Below are 24,481 nucleotides of genomic sequence, written 5' to 3'. Positions count from 1 at the left end.
TGGATTTCTTTCATTTTGTATAGGAATAGTTATTTTCACGATAATAACTATTTATAAGAATGATGTGCAACCAAACAAAATAATAAATATTATTAGGGAATAATCATTCCAATTGACGGGCCTACTCTACCAACAAAACATGCCCTTATCATGTAGTATCTAGCATTACTCAATGCTTAATACTATACACATGTCCTATCATATTCTATTAGGCCGATGAAAGAGTGCCCATTAGCCATTAGGCTGATGGAGTGCCCATTTGCCCCATTAGATCAACCATTATTAAAAATTAAAAAAATTAAAAATCAAAGTATTAACTTGCACGGCCATATCAACCTAATATGATGAAGATAAAATGAAAGTGTTGTATTTAACCTTTCTCATTGTGAGTTAGCATTTGGAAATGCTGTCCTTATTTGTGTTCTCTCATTCTTTTTTTCTTCTATTAATGTAGTAAAATAAAAATAAGATATGTGAAAGAGGCAAAAGCAGATAGAGAAAGAAAACATAAAAATTGGAGGTAATTAACCTTAAAAGGCTACATCCATTACTTAAAAAAAATTTCCAACAAAACTACATTTTTATTAAATGACTTATTACATAGAAATATCATGACTCTTATAAAAAAAACAAAGTAGTTGAAATAGATTAGGAAAAAATAATAAAATCTTCCCGACAATTATGATAAATATTTTTTAAAAATTAAAATTAAGACAAAAAATACCCTATTTATTCCGACATTTTTCACTTTTCAGAACAGACAAAGTTTTTCTCCAAACCTAATTTATAAAAATGATATGTATCAATTTTTTTAATAACATATGAAATGCATATGAGTTTTTAATAAAATTTATTTCAACTTTATTTCTGTTATTAAAAAAATATGTGCATTTTACATGTTGAAAGTACACATCTCACTTTTATAAATTAGGTTCAACAAATTTTTTTCTCCTACACGTTGGGTGGAAAACTTTGTCATTTCGGAACAAACCGTGTTGAAATCTAATCCGAATCCAAAAAATTTCGCAGACGCAATCCCGACGCAAGATCCAAGTCGCGATTGCCAAACATAATCCAAACGAAGACCACGTAAATTGGCCGCAGCAAAAGCGAAGGCTCCACCACCGCGTTGGCTCCGACCCACGTGCACTTACTATTGTCCACGTCTTCCTCATGTTGAGGCCTTGAATATCACTTTGCACTCGTTCCTCGTGTTTTCCCTTTTGTGGACTCGCCCACTTTCTTTGCGCTGCTGTACGCCTCCAGGCGAGAGGCCAGCGTTTTTGCCTGCAATTGCTTTTTCCCGCATTGAATGCCGCGTGCGGATTTAACTCTGCCTCCGGATTCATGTTTTCCAATCTGCTAGATGATTCCGCAATCCCCTTCAGCGAGCTTGGATTGCTCGTGGAAGCTCTTCCCGCAGCTCTTCTGCCCATGTAGACGCTTCAATCCCTTGAGCTTAACCAACCAATCGATCCCTTTCTCCAAACGGAAGAGGAGAAGGCAGCAACCCGGCTTTGCCAGCGGAATTTCTATTTCCCGTAGAAAATGGAGCTTTTTCTCGTGTGCCATCCCCTCCGAGGCTCCCAACGGTAATTTCAACGATTTCAGCGTAGAACTAGCCAACTCCACCAGACGAGGCGCCAAGATATTCGTTGTCAAGCGCTTTTCCGATGAATTGGACGGCGAGGATTTGTCCGAGGAACAACCGATACAAGTGGGGTCCAATTTCACCAATTTCCAAGAGGACCCTATCGTGGATAAGCTTAGAACCCAGCTGGGAGTCATACACCCAATCCCGTCTCCGCCCATTAGTCGAAATATAGCGGGACTTTTCGTGTTCTTCTTCTTTGTTGGGGTGGTTTTTGATAAGGTATGGACTTCTGGGAAGCGAAAAAAGGTGGACGGCGGCGGCAGCGGCAGCGGCAGCGGCGGCGGAGGGTGGCCGCAGGTGCCGACGAGCTTTTCCTTGTTTTTGGAGAAAGATTTGCAGAGGAAGGAGTCGGTGGAGTGGGTGAACATGGTGTTGGGGAAGTTATGGAAGGTTTACAGAGGTGGGATTGAGAATTGGATCATTGGGTTGCTTCAGCCGGTTATCGATGACTTGAAGAAGCCTGATTACGTGGAGAGGGTTGAGATTAGGCAGTTCTCGTTGGGGGATGAGCCGCTTTCGGTCAGGAACGTTGAGCGCCGGACTTCGCGTCGCGTTAACGATTTGCAGTAAGTTAATCACTGTCTTTGAATGGAACTTGCGGTGCTTACTTCTGTTAGGAAGTTATTTTCTTATATATTTATGTCTATTTTTGTTCGGATTTTGTATTGTGTTTCTTCGTGTTTGGTTTGGATGGAGTCAGCCTTTCTTTGTAAAGCTTGCTTGTCTTAAGTCTTTTGTGTGTCTTTACTAGTTATTCGTTTTGGTTTCTTTGATAGCTTTGAGTGGGGCTGAGGCAAGGGGATCTACTTGCACAGTTACTCTTTATTCTTGCGATGGACGTTCTTAGTATAATGCTTTTTTGAGCAATGGAGGGTGGCTTTATCTCTGGTTTCCATGTTGGTGGTGGTTCTAGAGGTGCTTTTACGATTTATCGTTTGCTGCTTGCTGATGATACTGTTCTGTTTTGTGATGCCAACACTGAATGCCTCGCCTACGTAAGGTTGGCTCTTTCTTTCCGGGGCATTTCAGGCTTTAGAGCGAATTTAGGCAATGGATGTTATTGGTCTCGAGGGGTTGGCTGAGGTTTTATGTTGTAGAGTATGTTCTTTACCCATATGGAAGTAGAGTATGTCCTTTTAAGGCTAGTGAGTCGTGGAGCTTAGCCTGTGAGAGAATGGAGAGACAGTCATCAGGATGGAAGTTGTTGTACCAGTTGATAGGGGGACATATCACCCTTATTAAGTGCATCCAGCTTGCCTACCCTGTTGTTGTCACTGTTCACTATTCCCATCCATGTGGCGAATAGACTGGAGAAATTTCAATGAATCTCCTACATGTTCTATTGGGGAAATGGCTGTGAAGTTATGGTGACTTGGTGAGGAGGGGAAACATTTTTGGAGACTAGTGATTGGAGTAAACTAGGCGGACAGTTGGGATTGGTGGACTTCGGAGTTGGTAAGAAGTTGGTTAGGTACCTCTCATTTTGTTCTAGGATTCTTCCTATTCGTAGGTCATTTGTGGCATGCAGGTAGGGCTCCTGCAGCTGCAGTGGTATTGTAAGGGAGGTCTCATGGGTGTTGTTTTTGGAGAAGGTTAATTGTGGGTTGGGAGAGGCTTTGGGGTTCCATTTATTTTAAGATTGGAAATGCTGGGAGAGTCCTTTTTTGGCATGATATTTGGTGAGGGGGTGTTGCCTTAAAAAAGATGTTTTCATATACATTCATGATAACTTAGGGTAAAGATGTGTCTATGTTCTCCTACTGTAGCCTGTAGGAGCCCCAAGGATGATGGAGGAACCCAATCTTGGAATCTAAGGTTTAGTCACGCTTTAATGATTAGCTGTTGGAATAAGTCGGTTCTATTTACAGTATTTTTGTAACAATCTAGGAAAAGTACTAGTTACATCTGCGCTATTACTCTAAAAGGACTACTCAAGTTACAATTGAAGCTCCCTAAAATCACTTATAAAGTCTAATCTCTCCCAATCTCATCTAGTAAGGAACCAATGGGAAACCTAGTACTTATGAGTATATTTCAAAAAAAAAAAAAACTTTTTGGGTAGTCATAATCTCCCTCACTCATGGACCCTGAGTTCTGAGTTCCCATTGGTTCTTACTAGGTGAGATTGAACTTTATAAGTGATTTTAGAGAGCTCTAATTACAACTTGAGTAATTTTCAAGTATACTTATGGGTGCCAATGAGTTTCCTACTTTATTGATATAGTTTATCATTATCTAAGAAAAAAAAGAGTAATTCAATATAAATATTCCTCACTATTTTGGTGAGTATGTATGGACACCATATAGAGGTGATACTTTGATGTTTCCACTGAACAATTTCTCTGAATCTGAAGTTGGATCTAATCACTGATCATTTGGTAATGTTTGAAATTGTTTCAGATTGCCATATAACTATGTTTTACCAGTTAACCAATCAATTGGATTTCGGGTTAACGGATCAGACATTGATTACCAAATTGACAGTATTAGATTGGAGACAAGAATAAGTTTGTTTGACTGACATGTCCAGGGTTTTGTTTGCATGAGCTGTGGAAGTTTTATATGATATATCTGCATGTAATTTGCGAAATTTTATAGCATTTGGAAATTAAGATCCTTGTTTATCAGATCAATATTTCACTAAACTGATTTGTAAATCCTTTGATGTCATCTAGGTACCAAATAGGCCTCCGATATACTGGTGGTGCTCGTATGCTGTTAATGCTTTCACTAAAATTTGGTATTATCCCCATTGTTGTCCCAGTTGGTGTTCGAGATTTTGACATTGATGGGGAGCTTTGGGTCAAATTGCGATTGATACCAACGGAGCCTTACGTGGGAGCTGTTTCATGGGCTTTTGTTTCACTTCCAAAGATCAAATTTGAATTGTCCCCATTCCGCTTGTTCAATTTAATGGGTATGATGTCATAATTGCATGGCCTTAGTAGTAGCTATTTTTCTTGATATCAAAGATACTGATGCATGTTTACTCCTTTTCTCTTCTTTTGTGTGCACATTGGGCAAAATCAGCAATTCCTGTTCTCTCAATGTAAGTGGACTTTATCTCCCATATTCATTATAAATTATTGCATATGCTCCTTGTAAATGCAACCATTATCATCTTTTTCTTTTGTTTTTATAATTAATTTATGTTTTCTAAAAGGTAGGATATGTTTCATACTGATTTGGTTAATCTAGGAAGGAAAGAGTTTTTTTGAGGGCTCCACTTGCATCTGCTTTGAGATATATTTCATGTATGTGTGTTAGGATTATTTTTTGTGATAATTGTTAATGATAGGGTTAAGGAAAAGAGAAGGAGAAATATATATATAGAAGGTGTATGAGAAGAGGATTTTCTAGTTGACCCTAGTTGCCACTCACAAATATGCATTATATTGATTACATTATGTAATATAATATTATATTACATGTGATATTTGTATAAGGGGAAAATAACAAAAAGATAGGATACCCTCATATAGTGTATACTTGTTGCAATAATAGCCTCTACTAAACTTTTAACACTCCCCCTCAAATTGGAGCATATATACCAAGCCCAGCTTAAAAAATAAAATAAAAGCTTCTACCTGTTACATTATGCATCTGTAAGTTGATCCTTAGACTTCCCAAATAGTGTAAAAATATCTCCCCTTAGTATCTTATCTCGATGAAGTATCAATTAATCTTAATATGCTTAGTCCTTTTTATATCGATGAAGTATCTCTCTATTCTTCTCTTGAATGCATGCCAGTAGTTCTCATGGTGTAGTATTTCCTTTGGAGGTGCATTATCCATATCGGTTGTGTTTTTATGCCTGTTATCTGTATTGTCCACTCTTTGACCCAAATTCCTGACTGCATTTTTCTAGGTTTTTGACCAAACTTCTCACTGAGGATTTGCCTCGACTGTTTGTTCGTCCAAAGAAGATTGTTTTAGATTTCCAAAAGGGAAAAGCGGTTGGTCCTATTGCTAATTTCTTCAAATCAGGGGAAGTGCAAGAAGGAAACAAGGATTTTTCTGGAGAACTATCAGCGACTCTTGTAGATGCTCGGAATCTTTCTTATGTTTTCTTTGGTAACAATTATATCTCCTTGTGTACTTGTTTCCAAAGAGGATTCTAGTAGGTTTTATGAATTTGTGAAATCCAATTTGCTAAAATTATCAACTATTTGAGTTGCACATCCTGTTAATTTGTTCTCATTTAGAACAGTATGCAATTGATTTTAAGCTGCTCTTTTGTTTTCTAAAAAGTTTGTCATTTGCCCATAATGTGATCCTTTGATCCATATATATTTCCTCCTTTGATCCCTTTATATCTCCTCTCGTCTCTGTTTTTTGCCAGGCAAAACTGATCCATATGTTATTCTAAGCCTGGGAGATCAGAGCATACGCAGTAAAAAGAATAGTCAAACCACAATCACTGGGCCACCTGGTGAGCCAATATGGAATCAGGTGAAGCTTCTTTGTAATTCTATTCTTATCCAAAAAGGAAAATATTTCATCTATTGTTTTTCGTGGGTTTGCTAGAAGTTCATTATGTCAGTTAAATTTATTTTAATCTGAAGTGAACTACATGTATTCATGTGATTTTTGGCAGGATTTTCATATGCTCGTTGCGAACCCTAGAAAACAAAAATTATTCATCCAAGTAAAGGATTCTCTAGGATTCACAGATTTGACTATTGGAACAGCGGAGGTAAAGTATTATTTTGTTGATAAATTTTGGCATGGCTGCCTAACTTATTTAATTGACATATTATGTAATTATGACGCGTCTCCATTAGATTGAAGTTTTGACCTAGTTTCTTGGATAGGAGTACTTAAAAAAACACTTTTGCCAACAACGTCAGTCCACATGAAACTCATTTTTCCATTTAGCTCTACTTTCCAGAATAAATATCCATGTGAGATGCCCGCATCTCATGTTTAATGGTATTATTGGCATATACGGCCAGTGTATGTCTAGTCTAAAAAACAAAAAATAATATGTAGACATATATAAGTAGTATGCTAATACAATGGTATCTTAAATTTCTTTCAAGGCAAACTAGTCATCCCATAATAATTGGATATTGAAATTGACATTTCATTTGAGGGTGTGAATGTAGTTAAGCTACAGACCTACTGTAACGAGTTCATGCACAAGGTTGACTGCATTCACAGGAAACTTAATATACAATAGAAAGTTTTGATCAGAGAGCTGAGAGTATGCCTAGTCAATTTCTTTTACCTATCTGCATGGCTTCTCAGTTGAATATTATTTCTAGGTTGATCTGGGATCTCTCCAAGACACTGTACCAACAGACAGGATTGTGGTCTTGCAAGGAGGTTGGGGACTCTTTAAAAAGGGCTCTTCTGGAGAGATACTACTTCGACTGACGTATAAAGCTTACGTAGAGGATGAAGAAGATGACAGGCCTGAGGAAGATTCCATTGATGTGGATGCTTCAGATGATGAATTGTCTGATTATGATCAGTCAAATGTTGAATATGAGAAGGATGAAAGAGATTCTTCAAATGAGACAGATAAAGAGTCATTTATGGATGTTCTAGCCGCATTGATTGTGAGTGAAGAGTTTCAAGGGATAGTGGCATCTGAAGCGGGAAATACCAAACGTTTAGATGATGTCTCAACTACAGGGTCCACAATACCAAGGTCACGTGGTCTTAATGCTGAATCCATCCCCTCGAACTCCATTGATGACCCTGAAGGTTCTAGAGGTGTTGTGTTAATATGAACTCTCAGATGCAGTTAATATTTACAGTTCACAATTTATGATTGGTTTATGCTGTGTGATCTGATGACTGTCTAAAACTTGTCCATTGCAGGATCAGCCTTATTTTGGCTTGCTGTGATTACTTGTATATCGGTTTTAATTGCTCTCAATGTTGGCGGTTCAAGTTTCTTCAATCCTTGATATGCAACAGTGGTAGCAAAGAAGTAACTTTTAGTGCTTCTTTCTAACAAGTAATTCTGAAAATTCCTCTCCATAGCTTCATAATCCTGTCTCAAATTTTGAAAACCCCTCTTCATAGACTGACTGCTCAATGAAAATATCTTGTATGATTGCAGGCTGTGCAAAAACTTCAATTTCACACTTGCAATGGACTCACCAAATGGTTCATTTTCCACCGGCTTATATTACATTCTGTAAATTCATGGTAGTGGCAGAGGAATGTTCTGTTGGCGGCAGGAAAGTTTTGGCCTATTTGTCTTGACCCTCAAGTAGTAGTGTATATGAGCTTGTACCTCTCTATTCTTTTTTTTTTTTTTTTTTGTCCAATTCAATAAGGGGAAAGGGGGTTGTACCTCTCTATTCATTATTCATATGACTCTTTTTATCCGAGCCATATCAAATAGGGCACGGGTACAAAAATAGAGCAACTTTTTCTTTTTTCTGGAATTGGAGGGTATTTAGTCTGCCCCAAAAAGAGGGCAAAAGGTAAATAATTATTTCTAGCATTAGAAGGTTCTACTTGGGAGGTAGACCCCTTCAAATGATTTCTACAAAAGACAGTTTTATGAAGTCAAGCTTGATATCTTGTCTAAACATTTATTAGGGATCATGGTTGCACATATGAATATATCATTTTTCTTTTTCTTTTTTGAGTGACATTTATTTTTCAGTCCCTCTTACTCTCTCTCTCTCTCTCTGAATTTCCTGAGAATGCTAGGTTATTTATGATGACATTAAATCTAGATTCTTGATTATGGATTTGCCAATATATCTCCGAGGGTCTTCTTAGTGAAGGTTCCAATGAGCAAGCCTCTCTCTCTCTCTCTCTCTCTTAATATTAATTAGAGCTTTTCCCAGCCATATTATATATGTTACACGGGACAAAATTAGAGTAAATATGGACAGCTAGTGAAGAATGAGAAATGTTTTAGTGCAATAAAAAAACCATTTTTCGCCCATAAAAGTTTTAGGTGGCAAGCGGCCATAGGCCCCATTCATTATTACTGTGGTTCTACCCACTTATGGGCCTGTGGCCTTTTGCCATCTAAGATTTTTATGGGTTAAAAATAGTATTTTTATTGCACTATAGCATATCTCGTGAAGAATACACGTGTGGTGTTGAATATGATGCAAAGCCGGCTGATTTGCCACACTAGAAGATAAGCAAATTATGCTCCGCATGATTTAGCCAAAGTAGCGGTTAAACAATGAATGAATGAAGTTTATTTGTTAAAGCAGCAAGCTCTATTTTATAAAAACTGGGGCATTGGTCATGGTATACAAGATTTTTTAGAGGCTCGTTAAGGGCCATTTAAGGGCAAGGGACATACAAAAATAAAAACAAAAACATATTGATCCCACATCACATTAGATAGAAAAGCATAATGATTATGTATGCGTTTTTATAGTTGCAAGTTGCAACTCAAAATTAGTACAGTGGATATGGATGACTAAGAATATTCCTAGTTTCACTGACACTATGATATCAAACATAACAACTATAATTAAGACAGCGAAAACTAGTTGTATCAAGCACGTCCATGCAATATATTAACCCCACACTCTCTAATTATGAGTTAACGTGATTACCTTTTTAGATTCTTCCCACAGCTTTAGGCATTGCCGCCCGCGTGGATCAAATGATTCATATATCTAATAATTCGATCAGAAAATGTGAGAGAACTCTAATGAAATTTATCTGTCCTAAACTTAATAGGTGGATAGACTGCTTGAAAGACAATTAGATCCTATAAGACACTTACTATTTGAATTGCTAATAATACAAACAACAAAAATATTGAAAATATCTATCTGGCCCTACCACATGGTCTACACTCATAAACTCATTAGCCATGGCTTGGGGCAATATATACCACATGGTGACATGGTCCACACTAGTTATGCATTTCCAAGTTGCGGGTTATGTGAAAAAGAAAGGTGCACACAAATCACGTTTGCCCATTAAGCATTATTGTTCATAAAATTGCCTAGACATAGGAGAAGGATCCGGGCCTCCTTTCTAAAGGGTATAATGGTCAAACAAAAATGTGAAATGACCATTCTATTCTTATAAAATAAGAGACATATCATTTAGAATAGAAATTTCTTAACTATTTTAAATAGGTCGGAAGATATTTTATCTAAACTGATTTGGAGGAAATTTCTGTCCTACCAGTTACAAATTTACTATTAATTATGCTCGCACTTAATTAATTATCAGTTGTAACACAGTTGTGTCCAGGCCATTCTCAATGCCAGAAGAGGTTAAGTCTAATATATTAAATTAAATGACCTAAACATAGCCGAAGGGTTTTTGTCACACACGAGCATTTTGCTACTATATATATATATACACCAAATCAAGTTTATCCGGTCAAATCTTGGATTGGATCCAGACTGCTATATTTTTCGTATTTATTCTTTGTGCAATTAAAGTTATGCTTGTTCCGTTGTTCGAGTAAGGAATGAATAAATAATATTTAAATGGTATAGCAAAAAAAAAAAAAAAAAAAAAAAATCAATGTAAAGAATAATGGCTAATATGACAATGCTTTTTCTTTATTAATTTCATAAAAATAGAGCATATTGTTTAAATAAAATAATATCATACGTTCAATGAGAAATTTTTTATATTTAAATTTGATTTATGTTTTGTTTAATTTTTTGATTATCACCGTCTCAATCAGTCTTTAGATCTACAGTATCTTTCGGTGAATTTCGTTCCCGACTAATCCATGAAAACTTGAATTTTAAATAATTTTTTATGTCAGTTATTTAAAAAAATATATTAATTACTAAAAAGCTGCATTATTTGACTACAAAATATATTAAAATACATTTTACCATGAATTGAATTTTCAGAAACCAACGTGAGTGATCTTAAAAAAGACCCCAAGGCCTACTTTAATCGAGATTAGTGCCCCCGCAACAATAATTGTACTACCTTTCCCGTATATAAAATACGGCTAAGAGTATTTATAATTCAGAAACGTTTTTTTTGTTGCAAATAAAAAAAACTAAAAGAAAGAAATAGAAAAATAAAAACTGTCAGGCAGGCTGTCACGGTGTTGGCATTGTGAGTAGTCCCAACGTGAGCAACAGCGAATCTCGTGGGTTGCGCCTGCTTTTTGTTGACGGATCTGACTTCGATTTCTCCGTCATCTTTGTTTTTTTCTTTTTCCCGGCTGGATCCGTAAATCATGTCGATACGAACACGTGCTCTATGCAAAATCCTAAAATCCATAAATAAATAGAATTTTAACCCCTTTTGAAACTACTTCCAATTTTATCGGGTTAGTTTGTTAAATGTTTTTTTTTTTTAATGGTATGATTTAAATGTAAAAATAATTTTCAGTATTTTATGAGTGTTTTAGATTATTTGTTCGTATATTTGTTTTGATAAATTAAAAGAAAAGGAAAAACAAAAAATTTATAACAAATTTTATTATTATTATAAAAAAAAGATGGTAAAGAACGGGTCTTTAGGGGTGGTAAAACCACCTCCATTTACCCTAAACGGATTGTGATCCATTCCAATTACTTAAAATTGGATATTTTCATGTTACGAAATCATGACCCTTCATTTTAAATTAAATAGTTTATAAAATTATTTAAACTTCAGTAAAGCAAAAGTCAACTTAAAATCAAAATTTAATGTCACGGTTATACAAAAGCAGTTGGCATTTTATAAATTATTGAATTTAAAATGAAGGGCCACGATTTTGTAACATGAGATTCTCTAATTTTAAATAATTGGAGGAGATCTCAATGCACCCCAAACACCTAAGAATGGTTCAGCCACTTCAAAGTAATTCTTTATTTTTATTGTTTTCATGTTATATATTTTTTACTAATATATGCATATATTTTTAATTTTTATTAAATGTATTTTTCTCAAAAACATTAAACAATTTTTTGGTAATTTGAAAGAATTACATATAATTTTTCTAATAATTAAATAGAATATGCTTTCCATTTTATAGGGGCGTTCTTAATTTCAACAAAATATAATTTTAAAAATTTTGAAAACGTCAAATTGTTTTGGTTTTTAAATCCAAACGGAATTGTTAAAAAAAAAAAAAAAAAAAACCCAAACGGAATATATATAAATAGATATATTTTTTGTGATGGCTTGAAAACGAAGGTCATTGATATGCTTTTATTAGAGCAATTTGTCCGTATGACATTTCACCATAACGGTAGACCCTCAAGATCCGCTCAATCGCTCACTTTCTCTCTCTTTCTACTTTTTTAATAGTTTTTTTTAAATAATTTATACTTCACTCCTTTATCTTGCTTTTATGTCTATTCCTTTACACTTCCGATCTTACTCTTCCTGAGCTCGCCTTCTTGCTTCAGGTGCTCGCTCTCTCTCTATCTCTCTCTCTGTGATTTTGGGTGTTGGCTGCGAGACTTTTTGAGTGTTGTCGTTTATGCTTTTCATGGTGAACGTTTCTCACTCTAAAACATTTTTGAGGGTTTTTATGTGGTGTGTTTGGATGCGTTGAGATTTTCTCGAGCTGCCTGTGTTTGGCTATTAAGAAAGTGAAGTTCTAAGTATATTGGTTCTGGTTCATTTCATTTAGTTTCTGAGAAAGAGAAAAGAGTCGAAAGTAAGGAAACTTGTGCCAGATTTACTAATCATTGTTTTTTCTAATTATTTTCTTAGAAACCTACTGGACCGCAGTTTCATTGTACTCGGGTTTTTTTTTTTTTTACTGTATTTTCTCTGAATCCAAACATAGTCACATCGTCGTGCTTAGAAATTTGTGTTTCTTTTACTACAGTACTACATTTTCTCGGAATCCAAAAACGACCGTGGTTTGCTTCTAAGGCAGGAGATCTTGGATCTAGATTCTATGAGATGTTCGTGTGCGTGTGCGTGTGCGTGTGCGTGTGTGTTTTTTATTTTATTTTATTTTATTTTTAAATTGCACCTTTTCCTTTCGTTTGCTTAATAGCTGTTTGATCTGTAATCGGACGTACTTTGCTTTAAAAATTTGAATTCCACGATTTTTTTTTTCTTCGTCTGAGAACACATCGGAGAATGGCTAATCATTTGGTGATTGATGTTGTGAAAGTTAGCTTTTTCGGCTTCATTTTGCTAAAATTGGCAATGTAGTTTGTTTTTTGGTAGCAGATCTCAGTAACTGCAAGAAATAGTATTTGCGGTTTCATTTGTGATGATTGTGTTTGGACTTTTGGGTTGGGTTACAGGGATTGTCCTTTTCTCAAATGTTTTGGAATTTACTGATTCTGACTTTAGACTCTGTCTTAGATTTTCTGCCGTTTTCCGTTTTCAACCGGACTGAACAGTTTGTTGATTACTGATTTTGTTATACTACCGAATCAATATCTTTTTTCCTTATCAAAATTTTATGGGTTAAGCATTTCATATGCATAATGCAGCATACTGCACGTGCATGCAATTCTAGCCATTCTTATTGACTAGATCTAAAGGGTACAAAGAAATACTACATGTAATTCAAGTGAAAATCACTATTGATGTTCAATATACAGCTTAACCCGTCCAAAACCAATAGTAATTTTTACTGCCATGGCAGGGAGCATCCATGGCATTTCTCAAAGGGCATAATAACACGTCCTCTTTTTTTTTTTTTTTTTTTTTTTTTGGGGTGAGTTCTTGATGAAGAGGATATCTGATATATGAATTGGATTTCCACTTTGTTATTGCAAAGATAATTGAACTTGATAGTTTTTTGGCATAGAAAATGAACTTTTTGATGCTAGAAATGAAGTGATGGTCCTCACAATATTTTTCACCCGATTGCACTTTTAACTTTCATAGAAGGGTGGTGGGAAAGGTCATGATTCAAGTTCTATGGGGTGTATGAGTTGTTTACCAATCTGGAATATTGGGCATAATCACTTATTTTGACCAGTTGAGCATATACAAAAGCAAACGGTGCAGTTGGCATTGCTGGCTTTTTGCATCTCAACTCCCGTTGATAGATTGATGTTTGTTTAAGATATGAGTTTGCTAGCACTATAATTGATACATGTGAAAAAATTAGTATGTTCTTTTTGGCTGCTTATTTGCAATTTTCAAGTTTTTTCCCTTGATGTGTTCTAATGAAGTACAATTTTTATGAAATTGATTATATGCTTTCGGTCTCCTATTATGTGTGAAAGCAAATCTGTTCTTATATAAGTTAGTATTTTCTGTCTTGGAAACTCTGAAAATCAAATGCATAACTTATGCTACTTTTATTTATAATTTCCTTTTGTTTTCTTTAGTGCAGCAAAGAAGGTGCCTTTACTCCCCACAATGTCGGATCTTGATGTGCCCCTCCGCCCAAAGAGGAAGAAGATCTGGGTGGACTATTTTGTTAACTTTCGATGGATTATTGTTATTTTTGTTGTCCTCCCTATCTCCTTCACCCTTTACTTCCTCACATATCTTGGGGACATTAGATCCGAGAGGAAGTCCTTCAAGCAGCGTCAGAAGGAGCATGATGAAAATGTCAAGAAAGTTGTAAAACGACTCAAACAGAGAAACCCATCAAGGGATGGTCTTGTCTGCACAGCACGGAAACCATGGATTGCTGTTGGAATGCGCAATGTTGACTATAAGCGGGCTAGGCATTTTGAGGTTGATTTATCTGCCTTTCGAAATATCCTTGAAATTGATAAAGACAGAATGGTTGCAAGAGTTGAGCCCCTAGTCAACATGGGGCAAATCAGCAGGGCCACTGTTCCAATGAATCTGTCCCTTGCAGTAGTTGCTGAGCTTGATGACCTTACTGTTGGTGGCCTCATCAATGGCTATGGGATTGAAGGTAGCTCTCACCTCTATGGCCTATTCTCTGATACTGTTGTGGCCTATGAAATTGTTCTAGCTGATGGCCGAGTTGTTAGAGCTACCAAAGATAATGAGTACTCCGATCTTTTCTATGCCGTTCCATGGTCTCAGGGTACACTGGGATTTCTTGTCTCTGCTGAAATCAAGCTTATACACATTAAGGAGTACATGAGGCTTACATACAAGCCTGTTGTGGGTAATATAAAGGAACTTGCACAGGGATATATTGATTCTTTTGCTCCCAGAGATGGAGACCAGGATAATCCAGAGAAGGTTCCAGATTTTGTTGAGACCATGATTTATAATCCAACTGAAGCTGTATGCATGACAGGTAAGTATGCCTCAAAAGAAGAGGCCAAGAAGAAGGGAAATGTAATCAACAGTGTTGGATGGTGGTTCAAACCCTGGTTTTACCAGTATGCACAGACGGCACTAAAGAGAGGAGAGTTTGTCGAGTATATCCCAACCAGGGAGTATTACCATAGGCACACTAGGTGTCTATACTGGGAGGGAAAGCTTATCCTTCCTTTTGCAGATCAGTTTTGGTTTAGGTTTCTCTTGGGCTGGTTGATGCCACCCAAGGTTTCTCTGCTCAAAGCTACTCAAGGTGAAGCGATCAGGAACTATTACCATGAGATGCATGTAATTCAGGACATGCTTGTTCCTCTTTACAAGGTTGGGGATGCTCTCGAGTGGGTCCACCGTGAGATGGAGGTACTTCTTTCCGAGATTTCAATTGTGATTTATTTCTTGTCAAATTTATATACATCTTAGCAATATGAGGATAAATTAAGGGAACAAAGGGATTGAGGTGGGGGGAGAAAAGACACTTACATTTCCTTTAAGATGATATGATTGTTTTCTTGGTGCTATTACTACTAGGACGTCAGGTCACTGGTGCATTATGGACGTTAATAGTAGACTGCCTTAAGCTGACAACCCAGGCTATTGCTTTTTAACTCTTTTTGTTGTATGTTGGGTGTGTTGGAAGAACCTTTAAATATGAAAACTTCTGATCGATATCAACTGTAGAACTCTTGTAAGGTCGTACAAATGTTCCTAAAGTGATATGCATGCAAGTGAGAATTGCAGAGCATGCTTTTAAGATAAATCAGAATGGTGGTTTTGGTTTTTGAAGGATGCTGAGAGGGACAAATTTAACTTCTAGAAGTAGTTAATTCCTTTGTAATTTGGGATGGAGAAGTGATATGTAACCCAACGTAAAATTTGAATAGAGACACGAGAAGAAAAAAAATGTTAGGTTGATGCATGCAATAACTCTTTATATATCTTTAATATTTTGTTCTTTTGCATAAGTTGGATTATTGTTGATTAATTATTCAGGTATATCCCATCTGGCTTTGCCCACATAGACTGTACAAGCTCCCTGTCAAAACTATGGTGTATCCTGAACCAGGCTTTGAGCTACATCGCAGGCAGGGAGACACACAGTATGCTCAGATGTACACTGATGTCGGGGTCTACTATGCACCTGGCCCTGTCTTGAGGGGTGAGGTTTTTGACGGTGCTGAGGCAGTCCGTCGAATGGAGAGCTGGTTGATCGAAAATCATGGGTTCCAGCCTCAGTATGCAGTATCTGAACTGAATGAGAAAAACTTCTGGAGGATGTTTGATGCTGGTCTCTATGAGGAATGCAGGAAGAAGTATGGAGCTGTGGGAACCTTCATGAGTGTGTACTACAAGTGCAAGAAGGGAAGGAAGACGGAGAAGGAGGTGCAAGAGGCCGAGCAAGCCCACCTTGAAACAGCATACGCCGAGCTTGACGAGCCAGTTGACTGATTTTTAAGTGAAATTTGAATTTTATCCGGTAAGTTTCCTTGTTTTTTTGTCCTCCTGATTTGTGGTTGTCTTGGTAATTTTAGTTCATTTTCCCCTGCCGGTCAGGTGCGGTAGTTGTTGAGATTATTATCGATTACTTTGGGGTTTCCTTAACGGATTAGATTTACACTGTCCGTAGCTTTTAATGAGTATTTGACTATGGTTTATGGCCTCCCTCCCCTCTTGGCATCCCTGTCTCTCTCTGTATTTGTATGTGTTATTAATTGACTCTGTTATTTTGTTAATGAGTAGTTTATTGGAATAATTGGTAAAAATGGGATTTCCAGCATTTCTCAAAAATATTGTTTATTATCCTAATTTTTGACCCGTTTTCAAGAAACTCAGATGGTTTCAAAAATTTTCAATAATAGTTTCAAGTTTTGGCCGTTTTTTAATAAAGTATTTCAGTAAGATATTTTGCCACTCAGGCCCTGTTTTTTTTCTTTTTAATAATGAATTATTTATAATCTTTTAATGACATAATTGATATTTAACATAGCTTCTGTTAAGTAATCAACGAAAAATTTATTGTAAAATGGTTAAAACTCAAAATTATTATTAAAAAAAGGCAGCTTTTTAAAAAGAGGAATTTTAGGCTTACAAAAATATTTACAAAGTGATATGGCATAAAATGATTGGGAATGAGATAAATTCAAATTTTGAGAAATCCAATTATGTTTTGCCACGTAATTTTGTAATTTTTTTTTTTTTTGTAAACCTAGCATTTCTCAACTATTTCACAATGAGTCCAATTGCCAATTGCTCAGGCATTACGAGAAAAAAATTGTATAGCATTACTCAAGCAACTCTGCCTCTAGAAATCAACTGTCCAGAATCTTGCTACAAATCTGCCTTCAATTATTTAATTCCAGTTACCAAACAAAAAGTGGTGTTTGATGTTTTTTATTTCTTTGGAGTTGGGGTTGTCCTAACTAGTGCGTCTATCAAAACTACCTTCGAGGTCTTTGGCGTTGGGGTGGTCCTAATCTTTCTCCAAAGTCTTTGGGGTTGGGGTGGTACTGATGCACCTATCAAAACTACCTTCAAGGTTTTTGGGGTTGGGGTGGTCCTAAGTGATGCGTCTTCTACCATATGGACTGGGTTGGATTTTATTCCAAGATTAGGATCTCATTACATCAGCTTTCATCTCCATTTACTCAGCGAATAAAGGAACAGGGTTTTAGGCATAATCTTTGGTTGGAACCGAATATTAGCCTTTTCTCATGTTCTTCTACTAATACCTATTCAAGGGAAAAAAAGAAAAAAATGGAAGAAGAATAATATTACTAAAAATTTAAATTTTAATTTAATTCATACAGCCTGTATATTTTAACCGTCCAAATTAACAAAATAATCTTTCCCTTCATCAGGAGCTGCTGTTGCATGCGGCCACATGCATGTGGAGCTAGGTGCCTAAATCCATCCTCAAAAGGATATATTTATGCCCCTTACACAAAATCCAACCAAAAACTGTCTTCGATCGCCGCGATTACACCCATTAACAATACCAAATCCATTCTTTTCCTCAATGCTATTTGCTATTGCAATTTAATTTCTACAAAGGCCAACGCATAATTTTGCTCACGCAAACATATATATATATATATAACTGCAATGACATGACGGTTAAAATTAACTCTAATAATTAATATTTGTATAATAATCTAATAAATGACATTACACTTTGTGGATGGCATATGATTGATGCATGCATGCAAGTAGGGCACATGAATGGTAATGTGATAATTGTATACGAATATTGGTTGCAGTTTATAAAGAAAGTTGGAAGGGGGTTTCCTAATTCGTCGTGTTTTCCACACCAAAGAGGGCGGACACTTCATTCTCTTTACGTGATACAATAGAGGTCATGAATTTCTTGACAAAGCTTACCGGGTGGAGAAGAAGCTTTTCTTCCGACTAATTAATCTGGCCGAGCAATCTTAGTTTTGTCCAGCATCAATCTGCTTCAATCTTCATGCACTGTTCATCTCCATCAACTGTACAACGCCACTATTGTCTATTGCACTTGTTAAATAGAAAACTTGTATATATAGTGGGTGGATTGCTGGTCCTTTTATTTTTATTTTTAATTCAATTTTTGTCTTTGTAATGTATCAAAAATACTATCAAAGGAAAAAATCAAAAATATTTCTGCTGTAGATTTGTTATGAAAGTTACTTAGATGTTTGTCATGGTAAATGATTTTTTTTTACATGTCTACACAAAAAGAGGAAGGGAGATTCGAATTAATAACATTCGCTTCATGAGTCGTGATCTTTAGCTGATTGAGCTACTCATTGGGGACCATGGTAATTGTTCTTGAGTTAACGTCACCATATCGGACATAATTTTCTTTATAAAAATGCCATATGTCTATTTACATGTAAGATGCACATGTATTTTTAAATAACATAGGAGAATCACATGTTTTTTTTAATAATTTTTCTTTTAACTTTACCTTTCTATTAAAAAATGCATGTGCAATATGCATTTCACAAGCAAATTGACATATGACATTTTTATAAAATAGGGTTGAGGAAATTGTTACATGAGGAAATTTTTTCTGCATGCTCTTTAACATGCTTTTTTTCTTTTTTGTTTATTTGAAAATTTGTACAGTTTTATTTCTTTAATCATATAATTAAAGTTTTACATAGCTTATGATAGAAATAGTTGAAAGATTTATTTAAAAGACGAATAAAATGTTTGGAGTTAATTGTAAAAAATGAAAAACCAAAAAAGCAATTTTATAGATGGTGGGCCTTATGAAATTTGGCAATGAAGGCCCATGACTGTTTAATTAAAAATTGCTGTGGATCCTCGTCCAGAAATATGCCACGTTACTAAGGATTTTTTTTTTTTTTTTACATGTCCGCACAAGAAGGAAAGAAAGATTCAAACTAAAGATCTCTATTTCATTAGACATGATTCTAGCCGATTGAATTACTTCTTGAAACCACGTTACTAAAAGTTGTCTTTGGAAGAGATGTTATAAAAAAAACAAAAGAATATGAAAGAAGACGTGGCATGTTGCTGACCTTACATATCAAAATTGTTGGTGGATCCTGATCCCATATTTCTGGCCTTACAAATGAAAGTTGCTGCCACGGCAATTTCTTAAAAATTGCTGTGGATCCTCATCCAGCCATATCATCCCCACCAGGTAGCATTTCTCTGGAGAGTCCCTCGTACCTCATATTTCTCTCTCTCTCGCGCGTGTATACCATATACGTTTTGTGGTGTTTCCAATCGTGGAGAGAATATCATTTCACAATGTAAGTACCCGAGCTTGAGTTGGTTTGCTTCTGAGATTTTTTGGGTTGATAATTACCCATACAGTTTGAGTCTGTTTTCTGTGCTATTGTTTGCCTTTTCCCTCTCTCGTTAAAAGATTGATAATTGTCCATGACATTTTTTTTTTTTTCCCATCATTCTATCTGAAAATCAAAACCCATAAGCGCCAAATGTAGGCTAAGTTCACTCGTGACCCATAAACATAGGGTGGTAGCGTCGTACTTGAGTTTATCTTGTGGGAATGCCTAACTTAGAACTTATGTTATCATCGGTTTGACATTTTTGCAAGCATTTATCTACTTACTGACACTAACAATCGTTTGATACCAAACTAGCATTTACCCACTTCATTTTCAATATGCCAGTGAGGTCCTTTTGACAGTTTTGAACTTTTATTTGTTCACAACAAATTCAATTTCTAATGAAAGCACTTCATTATTGTATTTGCATATCCTACTGTGTACTGTAATGTCAATGAAGACATGAAGACATTCTGGTTGGTGCTCACATTCTATTTTTTTATTTTTTACTTTGTCAAGTCAAGTCAACAGCTCCTTCTGGCCTTAGTTACTCACCCTGCTAAAAATTGTAACTTTGAATTCATTATGCTGTTCAGAAAAGAAAGAAAGCATGTTCTTCATGTCAAAAGTATTCTAATGTTTCTATATTTTGTCCCGTGCACTTTAATTTTGCAATATAATACAACTACAATTGTTTTGTCTGAACTATTTCCAGTGGTCTTGCAGAATTTGGTTCCTCCTTTTCCCTTGCTGAGTTTCCTGACTCATCCAATACAATCATAGAGCCACGTTGGTACTGGTCCCCAACCATTCTTGTATCCAGAATTTGACACTATGCCCAAATTCCTTTGAATAATTATCTGAAAACCTTGTAAAGTTTTCTATCCCATAGAATTTCCTGTAGCGATATCATAACTAAATGTCACTCATATTCCCCTCATCTTCTGTAGTTCCCTCCTCTTGTTTAAACCAATTGAAGGTTTATAGTTTGAAATCCAAGGGAAGTGCTTCTCTAAATCCATGCTTTCCTCTCGTTCAATACAAAGTTCCATGGAGTATAACCCAAGATAAATATCCAGTTTCCAAAAGCAAACCCCATAGAATCTTAACGTCTACTGCAAGAGATTGCATACGAACTAATAATCAGTCCACCGAAGAGAAGGATGTATCTTTTGATGGGGGAGATCAAGGACAAGAAGAGATTGAAAGAGAATTCCATGACAACAGAGATGCAAGTGTGGTTACATATAGTGAATGGCTGGTAGGCACTAAGCTTACACCTCTCACATGATTGCAACAACATATTTATTTTGGCATGTAAATTAAATATGGTATTTTTGATGATCTACTACATTGCTACATATGGTCTTGTGAGTCATATTTTTGTTTATACTATATATTGAGTTAGATCATGCAGGATTGGGATACAGTGTAATGAGGCTGTCTGCCTGTCCATATGCAATGGATAGCCTCATGCGAGGGGTTCTTCGGCAGCTGCTTGAGCAGGTAGAGTCCGAACAACCTCTCACATGAGGCCATTGCACGGAATCCCCATCCGATCATGCATGTATATGCTATCGTCAAATATTTTTCTTCTTTTCATGAATGTCAATAGCATTTTTTTTATTTTTTTTGGGGGTGCATATTTATGTTCTTTCTTACATGCATAAAGTAGTATTGCATCTCTATTTGATTATTTTTTGGGATTGTTTGCAGACACAGCATCCATCTGCGTTACACACTTTTGAACAAATGATGAAGATAGCTAAGGGAAAACAAATAGTTGTATTTTTGGATTATGATGGAACTCTCTCGCCAATTGTTAATGATCCTGAGAAAGCTTTCATGACTGATGAAGTAAATATTTCAAGACTGACAAGGCCGAAATTAAATTTCCATTTTATCCTTCAATAGCCTACTTTTTTTTTTTTTTTTTTGGTTAATCTTAATAAACTCCTCTCGATTAAAACTAATAAATAAATAAAAAACGTGAAAAGGAGAAGATTTCTCGGATATTAATATGTAAATATTGCATATTCCAATAAAGTCACTGAAGTCCCATTTGGTGGGTTTAATTGGTTGCCTCATACCTCAACGCAAGTGAGCCCTGCAGCCTGCCTCTCTATGGGGGCTCTGTCAAATTACGCTCAATTTGAATAGCTAATTGCAAAAATAACCCTATATCTCGTTTGGTAAACAAAAAATTTTAGGTTTTTTGTTTTTTTTTTGTTTTTTCCATTTTTATAAAGTGATTTGAGCTTTCTTGCTACATTATTATACTGGTTATAATAGTAAGACAATTATGGCAACGTGCAGATGCGCTCAGCAGTGCATGAAGTTGCTGAATGTTTCCCCACTGCAATTGTCACCGGAAGGTCTAGGGATAAGGTATATTCTTTGAGATTATATACACCTTTTATATAAACTATATATATAAATCGTGTGTTTGAGCTAATTGAAATGTATATATATTTCTTTACTTTTTAGGCAATTGAATTTGTAAAACTAAAGGATCTGTGCTATGCTGGAAGTCATGGGATGCATATATCAATCCCACCAGGATTCTTAAAAAAATATGCAGAGCTTGAGGATCAAACTCACATTGCTGATGAACAGGTACTCATTAACTTTGTACTATTTTAGAAATTTTGTGCTGAAAATGAGCTCTTGCTTGCATTTTTCAAGCCTTATATTTCTATCTTAACATGTCTTAATCTTTACAGGGTTTTATCAACTTCTATGTTGCAAAGAAATTCTTATGTAAGCTAAAGAAGGTAAACAGATTGGATCACTCTTTTCTCAATAGGAAAAGAAGCAGGATCTAACCTTTTCTTTTTGTCTATTTTGTTAAAAAGAGATTAAAATGATTGGATATTAGAGTATTCTAAGCTCTTAACAAACACACCGTTTGAGGATAAAAACCTTGCATGCCTTTTTATTTATAGGACGTTGCCTTAAACATTCAGAAGGGTAGCTCAATATTCTGAGAGATACGATAAAGAAGAGATAATTCTCAACTCCTCTCACTTCACTACATCGTGTGTGTCCCTTGAAACTCTTACAAGATGTTTTGTAATCTAGTGTTATATTTTTCTCATCCTTTTTTGTTTTAATTAAAGATAACAACAGTATTGAATTGCATAGTGTCTCTAAAATACCATGCAATAGAATGATGAAAATGTCTCTATAAATGTATCCTTCATCTTCTTCTTTTCTTCTCTAAATGTTTCATGTGTCTTTTGCAGATAAAGGAGAAACTACAAGAAAAGACCAGAGGCATCAAAGGAGCCATGGTTGAGGACAATAAGTTCTGCATCTCTGTACACTTCCGATGTGTAGATGAGGAGGTAAAACTTCCATTTCCCAGTGTAAAACAAAAAAAAAAAAAAAAATCATATATACCTTCATATATGATGCGCACAAAAACTGCTATATGGTTTGGAAATCAAACACAGAGAAGTAATTCTCAAAGTTTCTTGGATGCTACGATTACATCTTTTTACTGCAGAATGTTGAGAATGTTAAGAAGATAGTAGACTCTGTCATCAAATCTTATCCAAGCTTTCGCGCGGGAGGGGGTAAAAAGGTATAATATTTGTCATTTTCTAAATGTTAAATTACCATTTATCTTAAAAGCTTAAGTTTATAGGAATAGGTAAATTTAATCACTTAATTATTACTTTAACACATATTTAATTTCAATGAGTGGTAGTTTGACGGAGTCAAGGTTAGATCTCCAGACCTTTGGCTCTGATACTATGTTAAATTATCATTTATCGCAAAAACTTAGCTAATAGGTAAAGGTAAATTTAATCATTACTTTAACACTAAATGATTAATTATGTTTTCCAATGCATATCATTCATTTCATTTGTGAAGTTTTGTTGAATAGGTTATGGAAGTACGCCCAAATATTGAGTGGAACAAAGGTCATGCGTTGGACTATTTACTAAAAACTGTGTTTGGTACCCGAAATGACGATGTCCTCCCATTATATGTAGGAGATGACGCAACGGATGAGGATGCCTTTAAGGTAATATGAGACCAGTGTTATACGCCTGTTATACAACTGCAATGACATAACAATTAAAATTAACTCTAATAATTAATAGTCATATAATAATCTAATAAATGACATTACACTATGTGGATGGCATATGATTGATGCATGCATGCAAGTAGGGCACATGCATGGTAATGTGATAATCGTATATGAATATTGGTTGCAGTTTATAAAGGAAGTTGGAAGGGGGTTTCCCATCGTCGTGTCTTCCACACCAAAAATGACGGACGCTTCATTCTCTTTACGTGATACAATAGAGGTTATGAATTTCTTGACAAAGCTTACCGGGTGGAGAAGAATCTCTTCTTTCGACTAATTAATCTAGCAGAGCAATCTTAGTTTTGCCTAGCATCAATCTGCTTCAATCTTCATGCACTGTTCATCTCCATCAATTGTACAATGCCACTATTGTCTATTGCCCTTGTTAAATAGAAAACTTGTATATATAGTGGGTGGGTTGCTGGTCCTTTTCTTTTTATTTTCAATTCAATTTTTGTCTTTGTAATGTATCAAAAATACTATCAAAGGAAAAAATCAATAATACTTCTGTTGTAGATCTGTTAGGAAAGTTACTTCGATGTTTGTCATGGTAAATGATTTTATTTATATTTTTACATGTCTACACAAGAGGGGGAGGGGAGATTCAAATTAGTAACCTCCGCTTCATGAGGCGTGATTCCTAATTGATTGAGCTACTCCTTGAGGACCATGGTAAATCGTCTTGAGTTAACATCATCGTATCGGACAGAGTTTTCCTTATAAAAATGCCATATGTCTATTTAACTCCAAGATGCACATGTATTTTTAAATAACATGGGAGAATCAAAAGTT

General features: G+C 35.6%; 3 protein-coding genes across 7 annotated transcripts; all 3 read left to right on the top strand.

Moving 5' to 3' along the window:
* Nucleotides 1–1,030: 1,030 nt before the first annotated feature.
* NTMC2T5.2 (Calcium-dependent lipid-binding (CaLB domain) family protein) lies at nucleotides 1,031–8,260 on the top strand. Its single transcript, XM_059592578.2, has 9 exons — nucleotides 1,031–2,220; nucleotides 4,330–4,571; nucleotides 4,685–4,703; nucleotides 5,523–5,728; nucleotides 5,997–6,106; nucleotides 6,252–6,350; nucleotides 6,922–7,375; nucleotides 7,484–7,622; nucleotides 7,728–8,260. Exons 1-8 carry the CDS (start codon nucleotides 1,367–1,369, stop codon nucleotides 7,570–7,572), a joined length of 2,073 nt encoding a protein of 690 aa, XP_059448561.2. The 5' UTR covers nucleotides 1,031–1,366; the 3' UTR covers nucleotides 7,573–7,622; nucleotides 7,728–8,260.
* Nucleotides 8,261–11,822: 3,562 nt separating this feature from the next.
* On the top strand, nucleotides 11,823–16,445 carry DWF1 (cell elongation protein / DWARF1 / DIMINUTO (DIM)). 2 transcript variants are annotated; one of them, XM_059591546.2, is made up of 3 exons: nucleotides 11,823–11,970; nucleotides 13,875–15,148; nucleotides 15,779–16,445. In XM_059591546.2, exons 2-3 carry the CDS (start codon nucleotides 13,901–13,903, stop codon nucleotides 16,232–16,234), a joined length of 1,704 nt encoding a protein of 567 aa, XP_059447529.2. In that variant the 5' UTR covers nucleotides 11,823–11,970; nucleotides 13,875–13,900; the 3' UTR covers nucleotides 16,235–16,445. The 2 variants fall into 2 exon arrangements, with proteins under 2 accessions (XP_059447529.2, XP_059447528.2); XM_059591545.2 differs by having other exon boundaries at nucleotides 13,870–15,148.
* A 2,913-nt stretch (nucleotides 16,446–19,358) lies between these two features.
* LOC132176963 (putative trehalose-phosphate phosphatase C) lies at nucleotides 19,359–24,222 on the top strand. Of its 4 annotated transcripts, none has more exons than XM_059589131.2 (10): nucleotides 19,361–19,548; nucleotides 20,314–20,848; nucleotides 21,304–21,444; nucleotides 21,904–21,975; nucleotides 22,075–22,203; nucleotides 22,311–22,361; nucleotides 22,833–22,934; nucleotides 23,096–23,173; nucleotides 23,480–23,620; nucleotides 23,817–24,222. In XM_059589131.2, the coding sequence occupies exons 2-10, from the start codon at nucleotides 20,507–20,509 to the stop codon at nucleotides 23,964–23,966; spliced, it is 1,206 nt and encodes a 401-aa protein (XP_059445114.2). In that variant the 5' UTR covers nucleotides 19,361–19,548; nucleotides 20,314–20,506; the 3' UTR covers nucleotides 23,967–24,222. The 4 variants fall into 4 exon arrangements, with proteins under 4 accessions (XP_059445118.1, XP_059445114.2, XP_059445115.2 ...); XM_059589132.2 differs by having other exon boundaries at nucleotides 20,303–20,848; XM_059589135.2 differs by lacking the exon at nucleotides 23,817–24,222 and having other exon boundaries at nucleotides 19,359–19,548; nucleotides 23,467–23,571.
* The last annotated feature ends 259 nt before the right edge of the window (nucleotides 24,223–24,481 follow it).

Source organism: Corylus avellana, chromosome 4 (genome assembly GCF_965113065.1).
Source record: "Corylus avellana chromosome 4, dhCorAvel1.hap1.2, whole genome shotgun sequence".
Taxonomy (NCBI): domain Eukaryota; kingdom Viridiplantae; phylum Streptophyta; class Magnoliopsida; order Fagales; family Betulaceae; genus Corylus; species Corylus avellana.
This window is presented reverse-complemented; position numbering and strand designations above follow the sequence as displayed.